The sequence below is a fragment of the Diabrotica undecimpunctata genome, chromosome 7 (genome assembly GCF_040954645.1).
Source record: "Diabrotica undecimpunctata isolate CICGRU chromosome 7, icDiaUnde3, whole genome shotgun sequence".
NCBI lineage: Eukaryota > Metazoa > Arthropoda > Insecta > Coleoptera > Chrysomelidae > Diabrotica > Diabrotica undecimpunctata.
The window spans coordinates 50,622,309-50,645,652 of record NC_092809.1 but is presented as its reverse complement, the minus strand read 5'-3'; the positions used below and the strand labels follow the sequence as shown (position 1 = coordinate 50,645,652).

General features: G+C 34.2%; 1 protein-coding gene across 1 annotated transcript; it reads left to right on the top strand.

The window, feature by feature from the left end:
- Nucleotides 1-98: 98 nt before the first annotated feature.
- beta'COP (coatomer subunit beta') lies at nt 99-22,759 on the top strand. The gene is made up of 8 exons (XM_072537305.1): nt 99-253; nt 309-660; nt 5,564-6,208; nt 6,599-6,898; nt 6,958-7,172; nt 7,981-9,071; nt 21,915-22,014; nt 22,622-22,759. The coding sequence occupies exons 1-8, from the start codon at nt 251-253 to the stop codon at nt 22,655-22,657; spliced, it is 2,742 nt and encodes a 913-aa protein (XP_072393406.1). The 5' UTR covers nt 99-250; the 3' UTR covers nt 22,658-22,759.
- Nucleotides 22,760-23,344: the final 585 nt, after the last annotated feature.

Sequence of the window (23,344 nt, the reverse complement as noted above, 5' to 3'; positions counted from 1 at the left end):
AGCAGTTAAATTAATTATTTGCATCACTTTTTACATACATATTTATATTACGTAAGTTTTGGTAGTTTTTTACTGTGTATACCGTCTTGTCAGTTCTAGAAAAATTCAAGGAATATGGGGCCATAAGATAAAGAAGAGCCACGTAGAAACATAGGTTATAATTTTTGACAGTTCGAAAATGGTGATGTGTTTATAATTCGTGTCAATTTAGTGAAATAGCATTCAATTTTTTGTATAGGACCTCTTCAAAATGGTAATTATTACAAGTAATAATTTTGTAACATTGTTACAAGTGTTTTCCATTTTAGCCACTTCGATTAGATATAAAAAGAAAGCTAACAGCTCGCTCAGACCGGGTAAAATGTGTGGATCTTCACCCTACAGAACCTTGGATGCTATGTTCTCTTTACAGTGGAAATATCAACGTTTGGAATACCGAAAATCAACAACTGGTTAAAACTTTTGAAGTATGTGATGTACCTGTACGGACAGCTAAGTTTTTGCCCAGAAAGAACTGGATAGTCAGTGGATCTGATGATATGCAGATTCGAGTTTTCAATTACAATACCTTAGATCGGGTGCATTCTTTTGAAGCTCATTCAGATTATGTGAGATGTATTGTCGTACATCCTACACAACCTTATATATTAACAAGTAGTGGTAAGCATTTAATATGATTGTGTATTTTGTATATATAAAGATAGTTCTATAGTACATACAAAGTTTTTAAGGTGATTTATACTATTTTTCAGTAATGTATACATCAGACTGAAAATTTTGCAAAGGGAGGAAATGTATTTTAATCTGAAAATAAGCAAATAAAACTTAAATAGAAAACAAAAATAGACTTGTAGTAACTAATTGGATACTGAAATAACTATGAAATGTGGAAAAATATTTTATATTTTACTTTTACAAAATTTATAGGAAATTCCATTTTAAAATTTCAATATCTAGTAATAGTAAAAAAATATGATAACATAAATCTATTATACTTAAGTTTTAAAACACACATTTATGCATAGTCCTCTTAAAATCATTTATTTATTTATTTATTTATTAACGGGATACCACCCAATTCAATATATACACAAAGTATTACAAGTATTATCTAGTGATACAATAATTACAAAGATATAGCAAATATGTATGAAAAGAATTGGCGATGCAGCCATATAGAAAAAAAAAACAAATATTAAAACTATATAAAGCACAGAGCAAATACAGATCACATAAAATAACAAAATTTTTTTTTAAACACATTCTACAGACATTTTCCGAAGCGCACAGCAACAAATCAAAGTCTATTCTATTTCCATTTAGAATGATTCTAATCAGTGGAGAATGCCTACCAAAGTTAGAGCGATGAAATTTAATTGCAAAATTATGAGATGTTCTAGTAACTCTAGAGGGAACATTAAAGTCGATTAGAGACAGTAGATCATTGCAATTAATTTTTGAATTCAGTAGTTTATGAAGAAACAAAACATCAGCATACATCCGTCTGGAAGATAGCCTAGGAAGATTTAATGTATTTCTAATTTCTGAGTAGGAGTGGTCGCTTAAAGGTTTGTGTAATTTAAAACTTAAGTACCTAATGAATTTATTTTGGACTTTTTCAAGCTTGGCTATATGGACTTCATAAGTGGGTGACCAAACGACTGAGCAATACTCAAGAACAGATCTTACTAGGGAAATGTAAATCAGTCTGATGGAATTAATGTTATGCAAACATCTAGAGGTTCTAATAATGAAGCCTAACATTTTAAATGCCTGGTTATTCACATAATCAAAATGAGCGCAAAAATTTAGTTTGGAATCTAATTGAACACCTAGATCTCTTACAGTTGAGACAGCCTTCAGTGGTTCTTCAGCTAATTTGTAATTATAAGAGAGGTTGTTAATTCTTCTACAGAAACTAATAAAGTGACATTTTCCAACATTAATGCTCATTTGGTTCCAATTGCACCATGCCATAATTTTGTTAATATCAATTTGGAGTTTTTCACAATCTGAGACGTCTTCGACAATTCTATAGATTTTTAAATCATCAGCAAATAGCAAAAATTTAGAGTTAATTTGAGATTTAATGTCATTAACAAATATATTAAAAAGGAAAGGCCCTAAGTGGCTTCCTTGTGGAACACCAGATGTTACGGCGATTTCACTAGATTGAAAGTGTTTAATTTTAACAAGTTGTATTCTGCTAGTTAGGTAACTACATAACCAGTTATACAGATTGCCTGTAAATCCAATAGTTTTAAGCTTGTTACACAACAATTTATGATTCACAGTGTCAAATGCTTTGGAGAAATCTGTATAAATAGCATCCACCTGTAGTCTCCTTTCCAAAGCATCAGATATGTATTGCGTGAAAAGTAAAAGATTTGTCGAAGTTGATCTACCTGAAAGAAAACCATGTTGCTCTTCAATTATTACATTGCATAAAGGTGTTTTAATAGAGTCACATATTATACTCTCTAGTATTTTAGGAATAGAAGAAAGAATGCTTATTGGTCTGTAGTTAGCTATGTTACTCCTGTCACCTGATTTGATTGATTTGATATTCCATATGAAATGTCTGGTAAATCTACACTATTGTTAATAAACTTTCATATTCTGTGAATAGGGGAATGCAAGCTGAGTGAAAAGAAATGAGAGACAAACCCTTATGTTTCAATTATTCAACAGGAAAGTTTAATTTTTTGTTTGAGTTGTATACACCTTTTTTTTTTTTTTTTTTCTTTTCCTCTACCCTTCTACCCTGGTGTGTGGGATTCAGTCCGCTTATATGGTATATTCATATAGTCTCTGGTGTTGTCTCTCCTAGTTTTCCTCTCATGTCTGTTTTATCTTGGAAAACGTTGCAATGGAATATGCAATGTTCTGTGTCGTCGCACACTCCGCATTCTATACATAAGTCATCTTCAGTTTTCCATATGCGATACGTGTAGGACCTGAAAGAGGCGTGTCCGGTCAGGAATTGAGTAAAAAAGTAATTTGTTCTTTTAAACCTACATTGATACCACTGTTTCACGTCTGGAATTAGTTTCTTCGTCCACTGTGCTTTTTCTGTCTGTGTCTCCCATTCTTGTTGCCATTCGTTTAGCATTTGTTCTCTTACCTCGGCTTTGACCCCTAATTAGGTGGCCGTTTACACTGTCGTAAATGATCTTACGTTCCTTCGCTAGGAGGTGGATGGGGGGGCGTACCCGCAATCACCTGTAGGGCTATCGTTGATGCAGTCCGGTACGCACTTACTACTTTCAAGAGGGGTTTTCTTTGAGCTCTTGTTAATAATTCCTTATATTTTTGAAACTCAACACGTCAAGCCATACAGGTGCCCCATATGGGAGGGTGGATTGTACTACCTGGAGATACATTTTTCTTTTATAGGTACTTGGTCCACCTATATTTGGCATGATCTTTGTCATAGCAGCGATTCTCTGTTCAGTCTTCTGAACTACATTTATAAGGTGTTTCGTGTATCTCAAACCCGAATCAAGGTGTATGCCCAGATATTTAGCACAGTTTCTCGGTTCTATAATACTACCATTTAAATCAAAACTCAAAGTTGGTCTATGTTTTGGTCCCTTTAGTACTACTATATCTGTTTTGCTACTTGCCAACTCTAGGTCATTCTCTATCATCCACCTGTTGACTTTTCTGTAACAACTTGTCACTTTATCTTCAATATCCCCCATTTAAGTTAGCTTCTATTAGGATTGCAAGGTCGTCTGCATATGCTATGGCGTAGGTGTCCTGACCATAGTATATTTCTAATACCCCGTTGTACAGTACATTCCATAGGGTAGGTCCCATGACGGACGCTTGAGGTACTCCTGATGAGAGTTTCATGTCTGCATTATGTGCTATGTTTAAGTATCTGTTTGTCAGGTATTTATTTATAATATTTATAATGTATTCTGACACTCTTGCTTCTTCGAGCTTCGTTAGTATGTGATGCCAATTTGCAGAGTTGAAGGCGTTCTTCACGTCGAACATCACGAAAATAGCCCATCTTTTTACCTATTTTTTTACAGTGTCTCGAGATCTTCTTCACCGCATCTATAGCCGATCTGGCTATAGTTCTATACATCTGGAGTTCTATACACCTGGTGAAACCACAAATTATTTTATAAATGAAGCATACATCAGCCACCTCTTTGTTTTAAGTGTTAAGGTTCAGGGTCTTTTGACTTCAGATTCATGGTGTATCTCCATGTTAGTGTTAATTTTAAATGCAGCAAACCTTAAAAAGATATCTTGAATCTCTCTAACTATTCCTTGTAAGTCGGATAGACGGAAGACCAAATACATGACACATACTCAAAAGGAGACCTGACAAGGAAATTGTATCAAGTCTTGGATTCATTTATTAAGAAAAGAACATAATTATTTTAACAAATCCAAGTAGATTTAAATTCTGCTTTACTAAGATTATTTTCTTTATTAATATGGCTTTATAATTTATTCCATTATCAAATCATATGGAGATTTGTGGCAATCGCATAATTTTATGTCACTATCTGTGACTATGTGTGTTTTGGTGCCAGTTGATATATTGATTTCAAAGTTATCAAAAATCCATGTTCTAGTGACAAAAATTGAAAACTGTCAAACATATTTCTGTAAGATACACACAAAATTTGTACAAGGCCTAGCTCTGAGTGACATGTGTGTTCCAATGGATCAGTGGGATCCACATGTCTAAAAATCAAACTGGTCACACTCCTTAATGGAGCAGTAACTATCTGACCCACAAGCTATAACCAACCACCCCTACCCACCGCAGGACATAACGAATGGGGAGGCTTTTCTACTGAGTGTTACTTTGGATGCCCTGGGTAATGGGACATCCTCTGTTTTACTTTGTGTGGTTAGGCCACCTAATTTTAAGGGTAGCTAGACAAGCTTTTCTTCTTATGACTGATTGAATTTATTATTTGACTTGACTTTGGACTTGTGTCCCAAAAGTGTGTTCCGGACAGATGTCCAGATTTTTGTGTGCTTGGTCACTCAGACACCAAATCAGCAAAATAAATTTTATTCTTCTCACTAGCTGAGTGCCTGAAAGGTCTGGCCACTGAGCGGTGTCTTTATGTTTGTGCCTCAGAATGACAATGCCGGAGCAATTGGAGAAATATTTGTTTTAATCCTCATCTCTAATAAACTCGAAAATCAGGAATTAATGGGGAATAACTAAATAGTCCATTGTAGCCTTAAAAAAAATATAAAAAGTGTTTTGACAAAAAACAGAATATTTATTTAGTATAAGGTTACTAACAAAAAGCCAAATCTTAATACAAGAATTACCATAAGAACCATATTAGTACAGATAGTTTTTTCTCTATAAACAAATGTTGCTTCAGCTGCAATAATAATATTAAAAATTTCACAAAATATACTCAGTATATACTCTAGTATTGTACTTTTTATCACCCTGATCATTAAAACTTTGTATGATATAAGTAACTTTTTAAAATAGTACACATATATTTAATATTCAAACATATTATCAATATTTAAAATTTTTATTTACATAAGGTATATTTTTATTTAGATGATATGCTTATCAAGCTTTGGAATTGGGAAAAAGCATGGGCTTGTCAGCAAGTTTTTGAAGGACACACTCATTATATTATGCAAATCGCCATAAATCCGAAAGACAACAACACATTTGCCAGTGCATCTTTAGATAGAACATTGAAAGTATGGCAGTTGGGAGCATCAACAGCTAATTTCACACTAGAAGGTCACGAGAAAGGTGTTAACTGTGTGGATTATTATCATGGTGGAGATAAGCCTTATTTAATCTCAGGTGCTGATGATAGATTAGTAAAAATCTGGGATTATCAAAATAAAACTTGTGTTCAAACTTTGGAAGGACATGCTCAAAATGTAACAGCTGCATGTTTCCATCCAGAACTTCCTGTAGCCCTTACTGGAAGTGAGGATGGTACTGTCAGAGTGTGGCATGCCAACACTCATAGATTAGAGAGTAGCTTAAATTATGGTTTTGAAAGAGTATGGACTATTTTCTGCCTAAAGGGATCAAATAATGTGGCCTTGGGTTACGATGAAGGTAGCATTTTGGTTAAAGTTGGTAGAGAAGAACCAGCTGTTAGTATGGATGCCAGTGGAGGTAAAATTATTTGGGCTAGACACTCTGAACTTCAACAGGCAAATCTCAAGGCATTAGCTGAAGGTAAGATTTTTTTAAATTATAAAGAACTTATAAATATAAGTAGAGTATAACATTGTTTAAAAAGCATTAGATGTGAAACCAGTCGTATTGTTAGATAATCTCATATGTTTTGGAATAGTTCGGCTTGACAAGAGGTTTAACTTGGTCAACAATATACAATCTAGAGCATACTGTCACTAGAGTGGTAGGATGGTCGATCTCCAGAATAATCGGTACACATTACTATACAATATGATGTCTTAGCTATTTCTGGAATGATTCCTTACAATATTGTAAAATCATGGTAGTAGTTAAATATTATAAGACAGCCATTTTTGTCATTGATCAAGTTGGCACAAATTGCGTTTAAGTTTTATTTATATCTGTAGAATTATAGATTTTTCTCTGTAGGTGCAGAAATAAGAGATGGAGAACGCCTTCCTGTTTCTGTAAAAGATATGGGAGCTTGCGAGATATACCCTCAGACAATTCAACACAATCCTAACGGCCGTTTTGTCGTTGTCTGTGGAGATGGAGAATACATAATCTACACAGCAATGGCTTTAAGAAACAAAGCGTTTGGTAGTGCACAAGAATTTGTGTGGGCTCAAGATTCCAGCGAATATGCCATCAGAGAATCCGGATCTACCATCAGAATTTTTAAGAATTTCAAAGAGAAGAAGAATTTCAAGTCCGACTTTGGAGCTGAAGGTACAAAAATTCACATACATTATTATTAAATAAGTATAATTCCGTTTATATATTTTTAGGTATATATGGTGGTTACCTTTTGGGAGTCAAATCTGTTTCTGGTTTGACTTTCTATGATTGGGAAACTCTCGATTTGGTAAGAAGAATCGAGATACAACCAAAAGCAGTTTACTGGTCCGATAGTGGCAAACTAGTATGTTTGGCTACAGAAGACAGCTACTTTATTCTTTCTTATGATTCCGATGAAGTTCAAAAAGCCAGAGATAACAATCAGGTAAGTAAAATACATGAACATGTACACCACAAAACCTCAACTACAATTTTATTTTTTTTTTTCGTCTTATCTGCCTACTTGATTTATCACAATTTGCTCAACATGTTATATATTTCACAGCGGTCGTTTGGTTACATAGATCTTTCCATACTTTTACCTGAAAAATATTTCATTTATATGCTACATCTATGGTTGTGACTTCCCGATAGATTTTAACGCTTATCGTCAAGCCTTTTTGAGACGATTCCTTACTTGTAAAAAGTAAGTAATCCTTTTGCTCATGTATACCCGCTGGATTTTTTTCTATGTTTGTGTTGTTTTCCTAACATCTTTTCAGTAGAAGAATCTCTTATTTTTCCAATCATTTCCCAAAGTTACCACATTAATGAGATTGAGTTGTTCCTCTTGTTTGCTTTGTTTGTTTGTGCTTCATCTTGTCCCATCTGTAGCTTGATGGAAACTTTCCGTGATTCACTCAAGGTGACTTGGTCCTATTAAGATAAACTGCCGCATTGGTAAGCACTTTCTCATTAGCCACCTACTTACATATGATACAATACATACCACATCAGTTACTTCGGCATTCATCCATCAACGATCTTACTCGCCATGCCATCAGTCAGCTATTAAATAATATCCAGATATATCATTTAAAATCAAATTATCTCAGTCATTCGCCTAAGTATAATGAACTAGTTTTGAAATTTTTGCTATTTTATTAATTAGTATTAAAAGACAACAGGCAAACAAAGATTACTTTTTTTTCGTTCTGAGAAATTTTATCACTTTTTTTTTATTTACTTTGTAGGTTGCTGATGATGGAGTAGAATCGGCTTTCAATCTTCTAGGTGAAATAAACGAATCAGTTCGAACTGGTCTGTGGGTAGGCGACTGTTTTATCTACACGAATTCTGTTAATCGTATCAACTATTTTGTTGGAGGTGAACTAGTTACAATTGCCCATTTGGATCGGCCTTTGTATGTCTTAGGATATGTGCCTAAAGATGATAGATTATACTTGGTAGATAAAGAGTTGCGCGTAGTAAGCTACCAATTACTCCTCTCTGTTCTTGAATATCAAACTGCCGTCATGAGAAGAGACTTTCCAACAGCAGATAGAGTACTTCCGTCTATTCCTAAGGAGCACAGAACGAGAGTCGCACATTTCTTAGAAAAACAAGGCTTCAAACAACAAGCTTTGGCCGTAAGTACAGATCCAGAGCACAGATTCGAGTTGGCAGTAGCATTAGAGGATCTTAACACAGCCAAGATTCTAGCTCAAGAAGCAAACAGTCCGCAAAAGTGGAATCAACTAGCAGAATTGGCTGCCGCTACTAATAACGTAAGCCTAGCCAAGGAATGTATGCAGAAAGCGCAAGATTATGGTGGCTTATTGCTTCTTGCTACGAGTTCCGGAGATGAAAGTTTAGTCCGTACTCTAGGAGAAACGACACAAGCAGAAAGCAAACATAACTTAGCATTTTTGTCACACTTGTTAGTAGGTGATTTAAACAAATGTCTAGACATCCTTATTAATACCGGTAGATTGCCAGAAGCTGCATTTTTCGCCAGATCTTATCTTCCTGATAAGATAACGGAAGTCGTAGAACTTTGGAAGACTCAGTTATCTTCAGTCAATCAAAAAGCTGGACAAAGTCTTGCCGATCCGAAAAATTATGAAAATCTGTTCCCTGGTTTACAAGAGGCAGTGGTAGCCCAGAAATTTTTGGAACAGCAGAATAAAGGTTTAGCACCCGCGCGAATTGCCACCACTATTCCTCCTAATCACGACAGGAATGTTGTAGCCGAAGTTCAAGCACAATCGAAACATGATGGACCATCATTTAGTTCGAGGAGTCTTTCATCAGAAATAGAAGCACAAACAAGGAGTTCTGCTAAGTAAGTGTAGTTTTAGATTATCAGACTAGTATAAAAAAATTTAATTTTTGCATACATACAATGTGTAATTAATACTTAAATATGTCTCAAGCTTGCAGTAAGTCATTAGCATGATTACTCAGTAGTCCCCGTACATAATCACTGTTTTCTGGTGGAGCACCGTTCGTTTTTAGATGACCTTCACGAAATTTTCTATGCATTATAATACTATAACTTATAATTAAATGTACAATCCATTTTGTATACACTATTTATTTGTACAATTGCTGTAAAATACCAACCAACTTTAAAACTAAAATCACACTAATTTATAGGCGTAGAAAAACATCCTGGTAGTTCTATCTATATCTCGATAATTCGTGAGCACAGTGACCCTTTGTGACGTTCTATCGTTCCGGCCGGTACCCTCCATCCTAGATAGAGTGACTATCAGATCGTATAGTCTCGCGATTTGTTAGTGTGACACTACACTATCATTTAGAAACTTGTATTCGATTCGTAAGAGTGTCAGGAAATTTTGTGAACAAAAATGATTATGTGGAAATGAAAATTGCATTATTGAACAAGGAAAATGCATTTTCCAAAGTGCATTTCAAAGTGATGAAAAATGATAAATTTGTAATTCGCAAATAATTGACGGAAATGAGTTTAATATTACTACTCGGGAGTTTTTGGGGTCACTGAACATAAATATCATGACGGGAATGGTCATGGTGTGCGATACACCTAGTGCCAAGGACGAGCCTTGTCCTCTACAGTTCTGTTGAAATTTGATACAAAATCAGTACAAACTCGGTACTCGTCGGCTTTGGGGTCGCTGAACACTAATATCATGTCGGCAATAGTGTGCGAGGCACCTTGGGCCCAAGACGACCTCGGCTCCTATAGTTTTGTGAAAATTCAATACAAAATCAGTGTAAACTCGTTACTCGGGGGTTTTGTGATCGCTGAATACTAATATCATGTAGAGGCACCTGGTGCCCAGAATGGGCTTCGTCTCCTGGAGACTGATTTTGTATCGAATTTCCACAAGATTCTACGATACAAGGCCCTTCGTAGGCGTCAGGTGCCTCACTCACCATCGCCGACATAATATTAGTATTCAACGACCTCAAAAACCCCTGAGTAACGAGTTGGCACTGATTTTGTATAGAATTTCCACGAAACTCCAGGAAACAAAGCCGTCTCGGAGACCATCGCCATCATGATATTCATGTTCAGTGACTCCAAAAATCTCCGTGTAGTAATATCGAACTCATTTCCATAAATTATTTCCGAATTACAAATTTACTATTTTTCATCACTTCGAAATGCACTTTGGAAATGCAATTTCCTTGTTCAATAATGCAATTTTCATTTTCACATCATATTTTTTGTGATACTCTTACGAATCGAATGCAACGAGTTTCACTGAGATCTATCCAACTGCAAAAATTTGGTAGGTTTTGGGCTTTTTACTGCTTCATTGCCTCGCCTACTAAGTGAATAATGTAACACAAAATTTTTGTGTTGTGTGTTTCCAAGAATGAATCTGTCACAATATTCGCAAACTCGGCGAACCGACGGTTTTATGAGAGATGATAATTCCCAACATAATGTCATAAACCGACTTGGCAACAGTGTATGTGAGTAATAAGTGAAAATTATTTCGCCCCAACGAAAAGTCGAAAAATAGTAGTTAATTCAAAATATACGCATCAAACAGTATCGAGACAAGAAAAAGGGCAGTGAACAGAAAATCATGAGGAAAACTCAAAAACTAAGCCAACATACATAAATAGTGTAATCAACAGTAAACAGTAAGTGGATATTGCAACCTGACAATTGACAGATAAGGAACGGTAAGGCAACGATGTGTGCGATAAGATCATAAACCTAGCCAGCCGAACGGCGACGTTGCCTGATTGTAAGAGAAATACACCGTATCCTGAAATTGAAAATAAAGTTGAAATTAAATTTACAGCGTAAGAACTCTAAAGAGAAACAAAGTTTTTGACGAGTTGACTGGAGGTTAGTTTCTATCGCTGAATAAAGATGGAGGAAATTACGAAAAGATAAAGTGACAAATGAGATAGTATGAGTCAAAGAGGCAAAAAATTGATGAAGTGCAAAATTATTTCCAGCTAATAAAATTGCAAATGGCAGGATTAAAAGCCGACAACGTAGTATTAAAATCAGAATATAGAGTACACTAACAAAGAATAGAATGATTAGAAAGGGAAGTAGGAAAGAAAAATATTATATGCTGTAACAGAAAAAGAAGGTGAAAAATATTGCACTTAAAATCCAAGTTTCGCTAAATGAAAATACCGACATATAGATGTAAAACGCGTTGGTATCCAAAAAGATAATAGTGAACTGAGTTTATTAGTCTAATTTATTAAGGTTGATCTTCACCCTCGATTAATTTGTTTCTGATCCTAGAGATGGCTCTACTGCGGCATACTACTGTGGTAATTTTTTTAACTTAATCGTAGATTTCTACATGACGACTCTGTAATATTTTCAAACCCTAATATAAATTACAGTTTTCTATAATTATATCCATTGGCTGAGGTGCCAAGTTGTGCAGACAGTAATAATTTTATCAAATACCTAGTAGACCAAATAAGCAAAGATATCTTTAACAACATCTTTATGTATAATATTTTACTGCTCCGCTGTGTCAATCGGAATGTATTAAAGTTACGCATTTGCAAGAACATAATCCACACCATATCATTGAAAAATGACACATATTTATTATGTAAACATTTTTATCGACAAAGAGGTACTTAGCGGCGCTATCTGTGAATATCGTATTACCACTAAATTTATACATGCAATCATATATTAGATTTTTGTTGATAGAATAGTTAAAAATTAAATTATCTGGTATTATTTAATATTTTAGTGGGATTTATATGAAAAATGGTCAATCGTCAAAAATGTTATTTAAAACATGCGAACATGTCTTTCTTTTGGTCTGTTTATTACTGGTTTCAGGTTTGTTATCTTCCTTATTAGTGCGTCTTTTTCTCTTCTTTGTATGTGTCCAAACCATCTCAGTCTGTGTGGATTAATAAATTTTACTATGTCTTCCCCTTCGGTTATATTTCTATTTCTTATTTCATGCTTTATTAGTCTTCTATATTCTCCTTGTTCGGGCTTTATTGGGCTGTTTATTCTTATCATTTTGCTTTTAATAATTCTTACTTTTTCTTTATATTTTACTTTTTATTTATATTTTTATTTTCTTTATATCTATTTTCGTACGACATATTACTTTCGCTACGTATGCTATCACTGGTCTAATTGCTGCTCTATATATTTTTGTGTTTGTTTTTTGCTGTTTTTTATCTTTAAGTAGTGAATGATATTTCCAAAACACGATATTCTTCTCTCACCTTGTGTGCGTGGTAGTGTCATGCGTTGGATGTACGATTTGGGGTAGTTGATGCCTATTTAGTTATCACGGTTCTATTTGGTCTAATTAGTTCTTCAGTTTCCGTATTCGACCATTTTATAAAGCCAAATGAGTATGTGAAAAGTGGTATTGCGTATGTGTTTATTGCTTTTACTATGTGCTTGAAATTAAGTTTGCTTTTGAGTATTAGTATCCCAGATTTAGTCATACGGCTCACACTCCATCTAAGGGGAAAATTGACTCATCCCAGATACCTACGGTATCAAAAGGATTGAGCTCTGGTGGGACTCTTTCCGTGTTACCGAGCCCTAGGTGGCTTGATATGTTGGAGTATCTCCCAAAAATTTTCGTACACATCTGGACGTTGAGGGTACTACAGCTTTCTGCATAGTCTTGTAGAGATGTTCATTCAGACCTAGCTTTTTTATGTTTTCTAGGAGTTTCTTTGGAATTACTCCAGTAGTAGAGAGAATAATAGGTATTGTCTGGGTACTTTCCATTCTCCACTGTCTTCGTATTTGAATTTCCAGATCCCTGTACGTGGCGATTTTTTCGTTCTGTTTAACACGAAGATTATGGTTGTTGGGTATCGCCACATCAATTAATGTTATTTGTCTCTTTAGTTTAATAACTAGTATGAGATCTGGTCTATTATGTGCCACTGTTTGTTCTGTGAGCACAGTGCGGTCCCAGGATAGCTTGTAGTTGTCATTGTCAAGTATACTCTCAGGAACGTATTGATAATATGGAAGATGGTTTGTTTGAAGAAGTCCCAGTTTGATAGCTATCTCTTGATGAATGATCTTTCTTACTGAGTCGTGCCGTTCCTTATATTCAGTTGCAGCAAATGCCTGACAGCCCCGGTAAGATGTTTGATGGTTTCCTGAGCTTAACATCCATATCGGCATTTGTCATTCTGGACCTGAGGGTCTTTGACGATATATTTCAGGTAATTTTTGGTTTGTATAACCTGATCCTGAATGGCTAGTAGTGAATCTTCTGTTTCAGGGAACATCTTTCCTGACGTCAGCCAATAGTTCGACGCTATATTGTCGACATGGTCTTGACTGACCTCATTGGGATGTCGCCCATGCAGAGGTTCACTCATCAAACAGAGAAAGAAATAGGTATGAACCCTGTGACTGTAAGAGAGATGATCGTGAAGATGACTGGAGGAAGTACGGAGGAATGGAATAGTGTTCACAATTACATCCGAGCAGTCATTAAAAAGAAAGAAGAAGAAGAGAAACACCAACCGAGCCAACGACAAAGATAAGATCTAATTACTATTTTAATGGAAATAAGCCACAATTGAAGGTTAAAATAAGTTTATTGACGTTTGAATCTTTGATCTTGCACTAATAACTTGTTTATACTCCAACAATTAATAGAAAAAAGAATAGTAGTTGGTACCAAAGTACATCTAGCCTTCATCGACCTAGAAAAGGCGTATTATACAGTTCCAAGACTTAAATTGTGGCAACAACTCGACATTAGTCCATACCTTTTAGGAATAATTACAGAAGTATACAGGGAGAACACTACTTACCTAAAAATCGGAAATAGACTATCAGAGCCAATAAAAGTAACTAAAGGACTAAAACAAGGATGCATAATGTCACACTCACTGTTTAATTTATATATTGAGGCAGCCCTCCATAATTGGAAAAACCACTGCCTGGGAATGGGAATCCCCATAAGAAATGACGTACTGTTCTTCCTGAACTTTGCGGATGACCAAGTCGTCCTAGCTCAAGATTTTTATGATCTAGAATTTATGATAAAGCGTCTATACAGAGAATATGTAAAATGTGGGTTACAAGTCAGCATGAAGAAAACAGAATATTTAGTTATCAATTCAGATGCAAGGTTTGAAGTGTTGATCGACGAGGACGTGGAAATCAAACAAGTGGAAAAATTTAAATATTTAAGTGCACTCATTACTAAGAACGGCTTGGGACAAACCGAAATTAAACACCGAATTACTCAAAGACGTAAAATTGTAGGATATCTGAACTCCTTATGGTGGGATCGCAACATTTCCAAAAGGAACAAAAAAAGAATAGGGCAAACCATGGTCGAATCAGTTCTTTGTTATGGCTCTGAAGTATAAACAATTGTCAATGCAGACCTGAAGAGAAGATTGTTAGCAGTTGAAATGGATTATTTGAGAAGAAGTGCTAGAACATCAAGCCAGGAAAGGAAGACCAACGCTACAGAAACGGTCATTGACAGAATAGAAAAAAAGAGGTTCAAAATGGTTTGGACACCTATTGAGAATGCCTGACGAACGTTGGCCCCAAAAACTTCACAAATGGATGCCCCCCCGGAAGAAGAAAAAGAGGTAGAACTTGACGCTCATGGAATGAAGGAATTAGAAGAGCGATGGAATCGAAAGGTTTGGAGGAGGAGCATGCCTTAAACCGGCAGAATTGGCGGAGAAGAACGGGAATACGGCGATAGCCGTCTCCAAAATAAATTGTATTTACAAGTTGGCTTATTCCCATTAAAATAGTAATTACTTTAAAAGCCACAAGAAAATAGTTTCAGAACAATAGATAAGATTTAGATAAGAGAAGTGAGTGTTCCAAAAATGTCTTCACCCCACTTTCGGAGTACGGTACGTGCGACAGTCAAATGCACACAAGTAAGAGAGGGTGGTTTTAGTTGGTAGGCAGGATAATAGATACCTGAATCTTTGGCACTGCTATCTTTAGTACTTTAAATTAAACTAAAACCCAAATTTTATGGACTCAAAATGGAGGTAGCATAAAAAAATTTCAAACCCCCCCCCCCCCTCAGACAAATTCTGTGTACGATACTGGTTATGCAAGAAACACTATTTTTATAAATACTAAAATAATTAACCATAAACGCCTAAATAGGTTTTTAAAACTAAATAGGTTTTTTATAGATATATTACTTATAGAGTGTAAATTTTATGATATCCTACTTTCAAAATAAAAGTTGCAGTATCTACTATTCTGTAACTCTGTAAGTTTCAGCATGACCGGTTCAAAGTTCAAACCGATAACATTCCTATTAAATTTTGTTGTTATCTGCCAAAGTGTTGTACAAAGTAATTGATATGGCAACCCTGTTAGTGTGACGTTTTGCTTGAAGCGTTTCGAAGCCGAACGTAATGCTATCTATCGATGATAAATACTACCATTGCTTCAGATGGAGCCATCTCCCTACATTACGATTTGAAGGCGGCAGTTCAAGACATAATTCTTGTTTAACGAGATTTTTCATATGTTTAGGAAAAAATATTTAACTTTTTGTTGCAAATATTTTCCACTTTTACAGTTTTAAATATGTTGTTATTAAAAAAATTTTCGGTTTCTTACCGGTAACTTTATTATAAGCCGAAACATATTATTTTTTCCTATTGGAACAAAACTGTAAATTCAAAAATTTTCAAAAAATTCATAAGTATTTCTTATAATCATATCTTGATGCTGTAAACAAAATAAACAAAATCCTATGTTTGGTTTTCCCGCTTTATACTTGGAAAAAAGTAGTTTTTTTGAGTTTTTTCAAAAACGAAAACATGAAGTTTGTTTAAAAGTTGTCAAAATACTTCTAGACATCACATATACCTTCTCAAATTTTTTCAAATTTTTTGAATTTGGGGTTTGTCTTTTGGGGGGTGCAGATCAACCTTAACTTTATTTATTATAAAATATTCTAACACTTAGTTTATTTAAAGTCTTTATTTGTACAATATAACAGTAATTTATTTCACACTATAATTATATAATTTATTTACAACATTTATTACAATTTATTTATCCCGACAGTACGCGCGTTACATTATTCAAAACTCGACTCGATTATATTTTCAGACTGCCTCACACAATGATAGTTCCGCTATATATATATATATATATATATATATATATATATATATATATATATATATATATATATATATATATATATATTATATTTATATATATATATATATATATATATATATATATATTATATTTATATATATATATATATATATATATATATATATATATATATATATTTATATATATATATCAAACAGCCGTTGTTCGGGAATCTCTTCGAAGCCCACGGATGTTGACCTGTGTTGACCCTTAAATTGTCTCGAACACCATGGAAGAAGACCGGTCTTATACTTCATTTTGTTTATCTCGAAGCTTCTTTGATCTTCGGTTGCCAACGAATTTATTCGACTCTTTTCTGGAGAGTTCCAATCGCAGGTATAAGAGGGGACCCGTTTGGGTATTACCTGCTAAAAAATACTTGTTAGAAAAATATGTTTACAGTTTAGATGAGTCATTATTTATCGTAACGTTGCGTTTTGTGATAATGTATAAAATACTGTATTTATTAGCCTAACATACAGCTAGAACAATGATTATTATGGATTGATAATAAGAAAAAGGTAGGTCTATTGTCCATTGGACATCAGGGTTTTCATCGTCTTCAGCACTTGGGTAGTCTCCTGCCGAGTTTGAACACTTCTTTTATAAAATGTATGGCATACGGTTGGTACAAATGGCGATAAGGACATAATATCGTCATACTTTTATTTGCTAATGGGATGCAATTGATTTGTTAAAATCTAACATCCTCAGGCCAGGAAAATATGTTGCTTCTTCGGGATCGTACCAAGTTCATGCATTTAAAATCTTGATTAAAGGATGTTTTTAAAAGAACTGTCCTTAATTTTCTTTTCTCACTTGTAAATGAACACATTGTGAGATAAGAACAGGTGCCTTTTTACAGTCTACTTTTCTGGAAACAAAAGGGACATCCTTTCCAACAAACATTATCATCAGATTTCTTAAAATCCTCTAATTCCATGTTGTACACAGAATACTTAGCTACAGAATTAATTCGTTGAAACACTAAGATCCTCTGGCCAGGAAAATATGTTGCTTCTTCGGGATCGTACCAAGTCCATGCATTTAAAATCTTGTTTAAAGGATGTTTTGAAAAAGAACTGTTCTTAATTTTCTTTTCTCACTTGTAAATGAACACATTGTGAGATAAGAACGGGTGCCTTTTTACAGTCTACTTGTCTGGAAACAAAAGGGGCATCCTTTCCAACAAACATTATCATCAGATTTCTTAAAATCCTCCAATTCCATGTTGTACACACAATACTTAGCTACAGAATTAATTCGTTGAAACACTAAGATCCTCAGGCCAGGAAAATATGTTGCTTCTTCGGGATCGTACCAAGTCCATGCATTTAAAATCTTGATTAAAGGATGTTTTGAAAAAAGAACTATCCTTAATTTTCTTTTCTCACTTGTAAATGCACAGATTGTGAGATAAGAACAGGTGCCTTTTTACAGTCTACTTGTCTGGAAACAAAAGGGGCATCCTTTCCAACAAACATTATCATCAGATTTCTTAAAATCCTCCAATTCCATGTTGTACACACAATACTTAGCTACAGAATTAATTCGTTGAAACACTAAGATCCTCAGGCCAGGAAAATATGTTGCTTCTTCGGGATCGTACCAAGTCCATGCATTTAAAATCTTGATTAAAGGATGTTTTGAAAAAAGAACTATCCTTAATTTTCTTTTCTCACTTGTAAATGCACAGATTGTGAGATAAGAACAGGTGCCTTTTTACAGTCTACTTGTCTGGAAACAAAAGGGGCATCCTTTCCAACAAACATTATCATCAGATTTCTTAAAATCCTCCAATTCCATGTTGTACACACAATACTTAGCTACAGAATTAATTCGTTGAAACACTAAGATCCTCAGGCCAGGAAAATATGTTGCTTCTTCGGGATCGTACCAAGTCCATGCATTTAAAATCTTGATTAAAGGATGTTTTGAAAAAAGAACTATCCTTAATTTTCTTTTCTCACTTGTAAATGCACAGATTGTGAGATAAGAACAGGTGCCTTTTTACAGTCTACTTTTCTGGAAACAAAAGGGGCATCCTTTCCAACAAACATTATCATCAGATTTCTTAAAATCCTCCAATTCCATGTTGTACACAGAATACTTAGCTACAGAATTAATTTGTTGAAACACTAAGATCCTCAGGCCAGGAAAATATGTTCCTTCTTCGGGATCGTAACAAGTCCATGCATTTAAAATCTTGATTAAAGGATGTTTTGAAAAAGAACTGTCCTCAATTTTCTTTTCTTACTTGTAAATGAACACATTGTGAGATGAGAACAGGTGCCTTTTTACAGTCTACTTTTCTGGAAACAAAAGAGGCATCCTTTCCAACAAACATATCATCAGATTTCTTAAAATCTTCCAATTCCTTGTTGTACACAGAATACTTGTCTGATGTGTGCGAACCAGCTGTTGCCAATCCCAGGGGATAAGTATGCTCATGTTTGCTGCCATTTTTTCTCTATCAGAGCATGAATGGTGTCCGCTTCCATGTGTGTCTGGCCTTCTAATAAAAATTATTGATTAATTTCCTTGATCTAAGGGTGTTTATGGATAATCCAAAAAAAGCACATTATGACAGGTTTATTTTTGTTTTGGTCGTAACAATTGTCGGTCCACAGTGTTATTTTCTCAATATCTGATTGGGGGATATTATTATCTGCCCATTTTAATATAGTAGAAGCGATCTCATTTCCTCCCTTATCTCCTTTTATTTCATTCCACGTCATGCAGTGGGCCGACAAATCAGAAGAGTCGTGAATGGTAAAATTAAGAGTCCACAGCTTTCTTTTGTAAAAACTGAGGCCAGTCGAAAGCAGAGGTGTTGGCAAACATTTTTGTAGGTCCCCTGTCAAAACCTTATGACAACTAGTGTTATCTTTTGAAGCCTTAATATCTGCTTTTTTCAGGTCATACCTGTTTTTTGATTTGGCAATATGGTTGTTATATTCGGACTGAATGAGGTCTTTATCTGTTGGAGTTAATTCCAGTTTAATTGGACAGAAAGCGCGTCACAAATATCACAAAGACGTCCCAATAATACCAACTTTTAGCAACGTACTTTTCATCGACATTGTTTTGTTCGCAATTCCAAAAACAGTTCGTACATTTTTTCAATGTAAATCTCTGTCCCTAGGTATTTTCTTTTTTCCCTGCTGTAGTGGCTTTGATAATGAGGGAATGAAGATACATGCTTTTTTACATTTTCAAGAGTCTCGGGAGGTATCTTATTTGTGGGAGTGTTTCTGACTCGCTTGTCTTGCTTAACTATTCCACAAGTCTCAGTTTTTTAAAGCATTGATATTGATACCTACTTTATTTGAAACACATAATGTATTTTCAAACAATATTTTACATACTCTAACTTGGCTTGAGTTTACAGTAAAGTGGTACAACAGAGTATTTTGTTTGTGTTTAGGACCATTATCATTTTTCCTATGACGTGCAATAGGCTGACTAATTATACAAGAACGCACAAACTGCCTTGACATGAGGATTGCTCTTCTCAGTATAAAAGGAATTAAAAATCTGCATTCTGTCATTCTCTGTAATTTTTTCATAGCATTTTAGCCTACAATGACATGCCGGCTTCATCGTTTTGGCTGGAACAACCTTGTCTTTTTTTGTTTATGTACTCCATCCCGGCAGCATACTTCCTTTTTCTAATGTTACATTGCAATTCATCTACATTATTTATCTTTTTTCTTCCTGATTGTTTTAGTAAGGATTTATTTTTTACCTTTCTCATATTATTACTTTCTGGTGTTGTGTTTACAGTAGAAAGTAAAAGATTTCTTTCTTCATTTAATGTCAATATTGGGTCATTTGTCATAACATTATCGCTTGTGTCGCTAGTTAAGTATAAGTCACACTGAAGTAGGTCTATGTCGAGTATAGTTCCATTTTGTTGTTTGTTATCTATTAAGCCAATTGGTTTTTCACTTACCTTGGCTTTTGTTAACTTATGCTTGAAAATACTCTTTATCAGCATCCAAGTCGTATGCTTCACCGAGACTTGCAATGGATTCTGTATCTGCATGTGCACCTAGAAGAAAAAAAAATCAACACTAACTACGTTCAAGGAATTAAAAATGCTAGTTTGTTGTCTGGTAAAAAACTTTAAAACTTCGGCAAATTTAAAATACTAAAATAGACTGGAAAATGTGTTTACATGTATATGTTTACTAATTATGCTTAATTAACTTTATTCATATAGTATCCTAAATTAAATGTTACGAATGGAGTACACAATAACAATTTTAACAATACTTTTAGTGTACTCTAACTGATTTTGATAAGTATTTGCTTAATAGACTTCATTTGTGCCCGACACTTTATTTGATTGTATCAAACTTATATTTAAAGTATGTTATGCAAGTAAAGCAACATATTCTGCCTTAGAAAAATACTTACAGAATTGTAACATAACCTTAAAAATGTTTTACCTTTTTCAGCCTCAGTAACTCGTAAATTTAGTAAAGTTGCGTAGCATTTTGCCACAAAAGTTCTCAGGATTCTTTTCTTTTTCACTTCTAATCACTATATTACCACAAAAGAAGTATAATAATTATAAATTATAACATACAACTTGGAGAAACAATCAAAGTATATCAAAACGCAAACTTCCACTGTCAAAACTAGATTTAATTACACATGATGCTTTTTCCCTCTAACTCATAAAATATTTTTTAAGATTATAATAGCATTATGTGCAGATGATGCCCTTTACCTTCAACCGAGAATGTTGCTTGTCACAGCTTATCTTTGTTTACATGGGGAATTTTACCTAATGCTCTATACCACTATGTAGAGCACAAAGAGTTTAGTAAGATAGTGCTGAGATCCCAATTTTGAAAAAAAAATGGACATAGCCAGTTCCCTCCCAGGTACAGATATGTATTATATATAATTGTGGATGATGTCTGCGACTTCCTTTAACCCGATTTGTTGTTATGTTCTTGTTTTTGACTTAGTATTGGCAGTCAAAGCCTGCTACATTCTGCTGATGAGCTTGCTACACATTTTTCTTCGATAGCAGAATGAGAGGTGTTTGTTTGACTTTTCTCTTTTTTATGTCTGTTTTTTCATGATTATTGATGCATCTTTCCATTGTACTCTGTGCTCATTGTCCCAAGCATGTTTGAATATCTGAGATTTGTCGAAGTCTCTGTTCTTGATGATGTTTCATGCTCGTTTTTCCTGCCACTTAGTGGTCTTGCGGTTTCTCCCACATAGAAATTGTTACATTCAAAGGGTATTTTATAGATACAGTTCTTTGATTTGTCGTGTTTATTGTTAAGTTTGTAGTAAAATGGGGAGAAGCGTGGAAGAAGGGTAGCTAGTGACAAAAAATAGGAAAGGATCGATCAAAAGGGGGACATAATTCCAACCCGATATTTGGGAAATGATACTGAGATTTGAGAGTTGAGAAGAATGTATATATTTATTAGATTTTACAATATTTTTTATAATTGTTTTAGTTAATATTTTAAATTACTTCTTCTACTATGTTACTTTAAATTTTAGACCTGAAGAATCTTCAAACATTATCCAGTTGGATCAAGATGATGACGATATCGATTTAGATTTGGACGGTGTAAATATTGATGAAAACATTGACACGACGGTAAGTGTATATTTTTAAAATAGCTTAAGTAGTAGATTAAATAATGTTCCTAAGTTTATTTTATTCATTATCTTCTATCAAAGGTGTAGATATGAGCGGTTTTGTCTCTAGCATCTGTTTCATCGCTTGTTCTGCAACTGTTTCAAAGAAAGTTGTTGTGCGGTAACTGAAGAGGTAACTGAACATTTCTTAATACCAAATTTTATTAAACTTCCTCGAACTTACAAAATTTACCAAATCAGTATTTACAAGTTATTTTTCATTTCTTTTTTATAGTTCCAAGTCATAAATTTGATTTGTATTTTTTATTTAGATGTTTGTTTCTAGAAGCAGCAGTGTTCTTCGTTTCAAACTTTGAGCTATTGTGATGTTCATAATACGTTTTCTTTAAGTAATTATATGAAACAAAGTAATTTTCTTTGTAGCAGTGTCATATGTGGTGAGCGAGAACTTTTACCTCTTTCTCATACTTTAGATCAAACAATTTATCTTAAAAATGAAATCTTGTAGATTGACGGAAGAGATCTGATAAGAAAATATATCATTAATTCACAATTTAGTTTTAATATACCTACATATTTAGTTTAAAATTGTTTTTCTTTTTCAGGATATCAACATCGATGATGATTTGCTGAGTGATTGAAAATAACTTTTTTTACTTTAGTATTAAATCTGTATATTCATTCCTATTCTTAAGAAAATCTATATGAATTTTAATGTTTTAATAGTTAAGAAATACAAAATTCTTTTTTGTTTTATTCCTCTAGAATTCTCATCAACATTTTTTTAGCACCTCATGAAAAAAAGAAACGGTTTAATAATCCGTTTTCCTTGTATGGCCTGTATCGTTATGGGCCGTTATCAGTCATCTATAGTCTGATTCACGAGAAGAATTCATTGCTGTCCTTATGGCAAGCGAGGTTGCCGTTTAAAAGCTACTGACGTTCTTGATCGGCACGTACAAAATAGGAGCGCGCTGGCCCTCATGTACAATAACATTAAACCATACAGTCATATTAGAAGTAAATGTAACATTTACAACTTGACAATGAGACGGAGTCTACTAGGAAAACTGTCAGTGATATTAAGCAGTGGCTACAAATTTAAATTACTAATCCATATACCTACAGGATCTCCCAACTTAAATCAATGATATAAATTTTTATATTTTTTAAAGCAAACCCTGTATTTTATTTGAATTTTAGAATCTTAAAAAAGGAATGTAATATTATTTATTGCATATTTTATTAGTCGTATACTTATTAGCCGGAAAAAATTTGTCTCCGGATGAGTCAATGGTACTATGGCGTGGGCGTCTGATTTTTCGCCA